The sequence below is a fragment of the Mugil cephalus genome, chromosome 20, assembly GCF_022458985.1.
Source record: "Mugil cephalus isolate CIBA_MC_2020 chromosome 20, CIBA_Mcephalus_1.1, whole genome shotgun sequence".
NCBI lineage: Eukaryota > Metazoa > Chordata > Actinopteri > Mugiliformes > Mugilidae > Mugil > Mugil cephalus.
In genome coordinates this window covers 1577199-1584254 of record NC_061789.1, presented here as the reverse complement: position 1 = coordinate 1584254, position 7056 = coordinate 1577199, and the positions used below count along the sequence as shown (strand labels likewise).

The following is a 7056-nucleotide window of genomic DNA, read 5'->3' as shown; positions in this document are numbered from 1 at the left end:
TAAAATTAAATATATAGAGAACAAATAAAAGTTGAGCTATAAATAAAAATGCATAAAAGACAAATAAAACGTAGAAATGTGAAGAAAAAAACAAACATGAAGAGAAAAAAGGAAAAATAAATGGATTGACAACTTGATCCTTTAAAATTCCGAGTGGGGAAAAATAAAAGGTTTAAAAGAAATAAATCTCAGTTTTTCTGTTACTTATTCTTTATTTATGGGACTCATGAGACTCCACAGACATTTATTAGGCCTCATAGAAACACGTGGAGGGACGTTTGTCTTCCTTGTGTTAGTCCTGGTGTCCACACACACAGGAGACGTCCCTCATTGTGTCTCCGCCCGTGAATGTCTCCAGGGGGACGTTCATCCCCGCTGGAGCTGAGGGGGAGGAAGAGGGGGAGGAAGAGGAGACGTCCCTGCTGTGGACGCTGCGGTGACGTTACCTCCTAGAGTGACGCCTTCAGGAGCTCCTCGTAAATTGGAGCTTCTTCTTGCCCTGGACGGAAACTGAGGTTTTAGTGTCTTTTTAAAGTCCCGAGATACGAAACAAATAGAACAGGACGGATGGATGTAAATAAAATAAATGAATAAAATAAAGATAAAATGGAAATGAGAAGAAAAATGACAGAAAAAAATATGTTTTTTTTTAATAAAAAATTTAAAGAGAAATAAGAATATATTCAAATGGTAATAATGAAGACAAAAGAATAAATTTAAATATAATGGGGGTTAATTAATATTTATATTTGAATTTGAAAAGTGAATTCTTAATACGAAGAACTGGGTAATAATTTTTTTGCTCTGAAATTTTAATTTTGAGCTTTTTGTGCGTTTTACTTCGATGTTATAGAAAAAACGCGTTTGACCTTTCTACGGTGAACGTGAAATAAAAGAAGGACTCAATAAAAGAAAGAAAGAAAGAAAACAAGGTGGGAATGAAGGAGGAGGATAAAGAACCAGAATAAAAGGAAAAAGACTGAGACGAACAATGTCAAGATTTTTAATTCCCACCATGTGAATCACAGCTGATAATTAGAAAGAAATGATTCAAAAGAAATGCAAAATAATAATAATTACAAATAAATAATAATTAAAAATTAAAAATGCGAAACTTATAGGTGATAATTAAAAAGAAAAGAACAGGTAAACGCAGCAGAAACAGTTACATCTGAATGTGTCTTTGAGTTTTCCCACCGCACATGAACGCATCGGCAGTATGAGCCCAGTCTGAAGAGGAGGAGGAGGAGGAGGAGGAGGAGGAGACGCCGCTTGTTCTGCTCCACAGCTGCAGGTCTGATGTTTTATTTTTTGTTTGTTTTTATTCTGCAGGTGATCGAGGATCCGCTGATCTGATGCGAATCATTTGTCTGAACCGAGGAAGCAGCTGATTTCTTGTTTTTGTTTTTTTTTATTATTATTCACAGTCACTTCCGGGGGAGCGGTCAGCGCGAGGAGCAGGGAGATCACCGGAGAGAGAGAAGGAAGAGGAAGAGGAGGAGGAGAAGAAGGAGGAGAAGAACAGCGGCAGCATCGATGCTTGGAGCCGGAAGGATGGAGGAGTTTGTGACGGAGGAAGAGGAGCCGTGGTACGATCAGCGGGACCTGGAGCAAGGTGATGGATGGATGGATGGAGAGATGGATGGATGGATGAATGATGGATGGATGGATGGATGGATGGATGAATGATGGATGGATGGATGAGAGATGGATGGATGAATGATGGATGGATGAATGATGGATGGATGGATGGATGATGGATGGATGAATGATGGATGATGGATGGATGGATGGGAGCAGGGAGGCGGCTGTGAAACACATTTCATGCTCGAGTTGACAGTGATGTGGTGAATCCCAGAATAGACTCTGTGTCTCTGTCCGAATGAATGAGGATGATGAAGATGAAGATGATGATGATGATGATGATGATGACGTCACCTTGTGACCCAGGGAGTTAAAGCAGCGTTAGAGTCTGTGTTTTATTCTACATTACTTAAATCTGATCAGGGAGTCCCACACTAGACCTCCTCTTCCTCCTCCTCCTCCTCCTCCTCCTCCTCCTCCTCCTCCTCTGCTCCTTTTTCCTCCTCCTCCTCCTCCTCCTCCTCCTCCTCTTCCTCCTCCACCTCCTCCTCCTCCTCCTCCTCCTCCTCCTCCTTCGTGACATCTGACGCCTGTTTCCTCTCATTATTTTTATCATTTATCCTGAGGCTCATTATCTCCATCAGTTAGAAACAGGAAGTAGCAGCTGAGCTCTTTCTGCTTCTTCTTTCCTCCTCCTCCTCCTCCTCCTCCTCTGTGTTGTTATGAGCCACCAGGATTCTCCTCCTCCTCCTCTTCTTATTCAACCTATCCCTCCATCTTCCTTCCTCCACCCTGTCTTCCCTTTCTTCTTCCTCCTCCTCTGTGTTGTTTTCAAGCTAAGCTGCTTTCTCTTCTTCCTCTTCCTCCTCCATCTTTTCCTCCTCTATGTTGTTTTCACTCCTTTTCAAGTAAATTAAATTCCAGATTGTTCTTGTTATTTGCTACAACTGTGTTGCTGCTTTTATAATGGTCTTATTTCAATTTTGATATATTTGCATTTTCTGTTATTTCTTGGTGAACGTTTATTTTCCTTATTTACATTCATTCATTCATTCCTCCTCCTCTGTGTTGCTATGAGCTCCCATGACACTGATCTCAATAGAAACTGACCATTAGAATAAAGACTGAATGGGATTTGAAATTAATTTGCTGCGACTCCTCCGACCAGGAAGATTTCTCCTCCGTTCATCCTCGTCCTTCTTACCCTCGTTCTTTCTTTCTTTCTTTTCTCGTTACTCAGACCTTCATTTAGCTGCAGAGCTCGGGAAGACTCTCCTGGAGCGCAACAAGGAGCTGGAGGACTCGCTGCAGCTCATGTACATCAACAATGAGGAGCAAGTGCAGGAGATCGAGGTGGGTTTGATCCCAAGGAAATTCTGTCCTGTAGGTCTATGCTGCTGCAGGTCTACGCTGCTGCAGGTCTATGCTGCTGCAGGGTTTCCCATGATGCACCTGTCCTCTGCTTATTAGCTCATAGCTTCTCCTCCTCCTCCTTCTCGTAGTACCTGTCCAAGCAGCTGGAGATGCTGCGGGAGATGAACGAGCAGCACGCAAAGGTTTACGAGCAGCTGGACGTGACGGCCAGAGAGCTGGAAATCACCAACGAGAAGCTGGTTCTGGAGAGTAAAGCCTCGCAGCAGAAGATCGACCGGTGAGACGCTGATTCGTCTCTTAATCTTAGTCTCTGACTCTGCTCCTGCAAACATCGGCCAATCACATCATTCTGGGGAGCGTTGATCTAATTTTATTTGTGCATGAATTCACAAGAAAAAAGGTTCTTTACATCTTTGCATCAAAGTCATAAAACAACATAAAATCATTACATAAAGACATAAGGACACGTTGGAGGTGCTGCAGTGCTGAGGGTATAAAAACCTTCCAGGAAAAGATAAGAATAATAAAATAAAACAAGACGAGTCTGTCTTCAGCTCCCGTTTAAAAAGGCTCAGATCAGAAGTGTTTATTCCTCGACCTGTAGACCTGAAGAAGGCAGAGCCTCAACATCATCACGGGAGGTTAAAGTCTCTGATGAGTAGGAGGAACTGGAACGAACTAGGAGTCAGTGAAGTGACGTCAGCGCCGGGGGTCATGTGATCACATCTGGATGTGTTTGTTAAGAGTCAGTCAGATGCTTCTAGTACGAACCGAGGACATGAAGTTTAAACGTGTCGATAAAAGTCATTACAGGATTCAACCAAAACATATTATTAACTTGATTCCTCCAGAGCTAAACCACTTAGAGAGAATCTGACTGTAGTGACAGAAACTTCAGAGTCTCGTCTTTAAAAAGAGACAAAGACCATGAATGAGCTCCAACATGTTCACGAACAGCGTCCAGTTTACTTTGTCCTAAACAGACTAAGATATCCCAATGCTCCTGCACCTTCTTTCCCCTTTAAGGGAAGGAAAAAGAGGTCACGCAGCGGATGCTGGACCTGGACGATGTTTACTGGGTTTTTCCTTTCTACAAACAAATAAGAGTATTTGAATAAGAACCAATCCACAGATTTTTCCTGTCGATAAAGTTTGAAAGAGCAACAAAAGTAAACATGAGCAGCCCCGGTTTGGAAGAATGAGTAGAATGAGTAGAATACAAAGCTGGTAGATTATATATTCATGGTGTCTTCAACTGCTTCTGTTTCTGCTTCTGTTTCTAGCCATTGTTCTAGAGGAAGTCTTGTTAATGCCTTGCAATTTCAATTTTTTCAATTTCTTATTCATCTTGCATGGCCCAACCCGTGTGTAATCCCAAAATGTATGAGTATGAGCGGTTCTTCCATCCGAACTCCCTCCATCTTCTACTGTTTGGGTTTTTTTTTGTGCTCAGGTTGACCGGCACCATGGAGACGCTGCTGGGTCAGGTGGACAGTCTCACGTGTCGCGTGGAGGAGCTTCGGACTCTGGAGGAGCTGAGAGTCCACCGGGAGAAGAAGGAGCGACGCAAGACCGTCCACTCGTTCCCCTGCCTGAAGGAGCTCTGCACGGCCCCGAGGTCCGAGCGCCTCCTTTCTCCGTCGCTGCACATAAAAAGGTTAGCATTCTAATCCAGCTCCTTTTAATGTTTTAGGTATGAGGACGGTTTCCTTCTGGCGAACCCGGGGAGCGTGGACCTGGCAGAGAGGCGGCCGCTGGACGAGGAAAACGAGCGCCTGAGGGACATCGTGTCCTCGCTGCACGCCGCCATGGCCTCGGAGCGGTCCAAGCGCGAGGGTGCCGAGAGGGAGTGCAGCGCCGTGCTGCAGGAGATTGAGCGCCTGGAGCAGCGGCTCCTGGGCGCCGAGGGCTGCCAGCTCCGGGTCCAGGAGCTGGAGGCCGAGCTCCACGAGATGCAGCAGCTCAGGAAGTCCAGGATGTGCCTGATCGGGGACATGGAGGACGGACTCGAGGCGCTGCTCAACAACGGCCCGGAGACGGACACCCCGGAGGAGGGCGCCGGGGCGGAGGAGGGCGGCGACGGGGCCGGGGAGGCCGGCGGCCAGCAAGGAGCCCCGGTGAGGAAGAGCTGCAGCGACACGGCTCTGAACGCCATCTCCGCCCGGGACGCGTCGGGCCGGCGCCAGGGCAGCTACGCCCTCCACGCCAACGGCGTGCGCAAGCGGGGGATGTCCATCCTGCGGGAGGTGGACGAGCAGTACCACGCCCTCCTGGAGAAGTACGAGGAGCTGCTGGGGAAGTGCCGGCGGCACGAGGAGAGCCTGTGCCACGCCGGCGTGCAGACCTCCCGGCCCGTCTCCAGAGACCCGTCCATGAAGGAGTACAGCCTGGTCTCCGCGGCGCCCTCCACATCCGGAGCAGCCGCCACCGCCTCCGCCTCCGTCTCCACCATCGGCGCCGCCGCTGCTCCTCCCACTCCTCCTCAGACGCCCTCGACCCCCGAGGCCCTGGAGGGGATCAGCCGGCAGGTGGAGCAGGTGGACAAGCGGCTCAGCCAGAACACGCCCGAGTACAAAGCCCTGTTCAAGGAGATCTTCTCCCGGCTGCAGAAAACCAAGAGCGACATGAGCTCCACCAAGAGCAGGAAGTCCCACAAGTGACCCCCCCCCCCAAAAAAAACTGATTCCTCGTCATTTACCTCAATGTCCTGAAGGATTCTCCTTTAAACCCCCGAGGAACCAAGCTACCGCTAATAAGAAACTGCCAAATGAGGACTTGTGCTGTTTGTGGATGAAATGCCTTTTGAGGAATAACCAGTTGTGAAACGATTAACTGCTGCAGTTTATTTTTTATTCATTCATGATAAATTAAAGCCAAACAGGAAAGAAAACAACGTTGGCTGTTGAACCTGCAGCATGTTTCTGTCCGATAACACTAGAAATGTTTCCTTTAATGAGAAATAAATGAATCACACAAGCTTCTGATCAGAACAAAGAAACAGTCTGTGTGTTTGAATCCTTAGACGAGACCAAGTTTACAGACACTCAAGTTAAAAGTCATTAAAACTGATCTTTTAACGAGATTTCCCGTTTTGGCGTCTTGGTCACATGTTGTGTCTTGGATCAGAAGCTTCTGATTGGCTAATTGATGTCATTAAAGTTAACTGGAGGTGTAAATGTGGACGTACCTTAAAACTCAGAGCATCTTTGTTTGATATTATGGGAAAATTTAAAGAAACCAAGTCTGGTTCATCCTCAGGAACATTTTCCAAAGACCACAGGACCACGAACCCGTCGAATCGCTCGAAAACTTTACCTTAAAAACTAATCACAAACGTTTGGCAGCTTTTGGAGAGATGTTCAGAAATGGACGTGTTTGACTGGAGGAGAACGGGCGGCGGCTTCTCTGCACTTCAGCAGAAAATAAATGGCATCATGACGAAGGAAGATTCAAATATTAATGATAAATAACTTTCCTTTATTGATCCAGTGTAACTCATTAAGTGCTCCACTGAAGCGTCATCTCCAAGCTTCTTTTTACTGAATTACTGCCACTAAAAACAACTTTATATTTTATTATTTTTTTATTCTCCCTTTGCTGCAAACGTTTGGTCCAGTGTCCAAAACTGGAAAATGCCTTTGAGATTTATTGTGGCAGCTTCTTGTTCTGCTTCATTTAAATGTTTATCCTCATAACTAGACACTAGTTAAACATGATAACTCTATTTTAGTGGATTTGATTTTATAGTTCTTAGGTCCTACTGATCCCAAAGACCTTAGAGAAAATAAAAATGCAGAACAAACTAAAACCTCAAGTCTCAGGAGGATAAACATTATACTGAGATATTTAGACAAGAACGGCCCCCAGATAATAAATACAATTATTTTGTTTGACTCAAAGCCAAACCAAGAACCAGCCTGGATAGAAAATATATCACGAGGACAATTTCTTCAGGAAAAGAACTTTGATCTTATTTTTGCCTTATTTTTGATTGATGCTGTAAAAGTAGAAGAAATTAAGTTAATGTTTTGTCCCAAACCCCAAGAAGTCTCTAAAGTATCTAGAGTTTTTAACAAAACTTGACTCAACCAGTTCTGT

At 45.3% G+C, this 7056-nt stretch overlaps 1 protein-coding gene across 1 annotated transcript; it reads left to right on the top strand.

Moving 5' to 3' along the window:
• The first annotated feature begins 1145 nt into the window (after nucleotides 1-1145).
• Nucleotides 1146-6152, top strand: cdr2l (cerebellar degeneration-related protein 2-like). Its single transcript, XM_047572929.1, has 6 exons — nucleotides 1146-1294; nucleotides 1428-1615; nucleotides 2825-2937; nucleotides 3087-3235; nucleotides 4412-4576; nucleotides 4652-6152. The coding sequence occupies exons 2-6, from the start codon at nucleotides 1537-1539 to the stop codon at nucleotides 5616-5618; spliced, it is 1473 nt and encodes a 490-aa protein (XP_047428885.1). The 5' UTR covers nucleotides 1146-1294; nucleotides 1428-1536; the 3' UTR covers nucleotides 5619-6152.
• The last annotated feature ends 904 nt before the right edge of the window (nucleotides 6153-7056 follow it).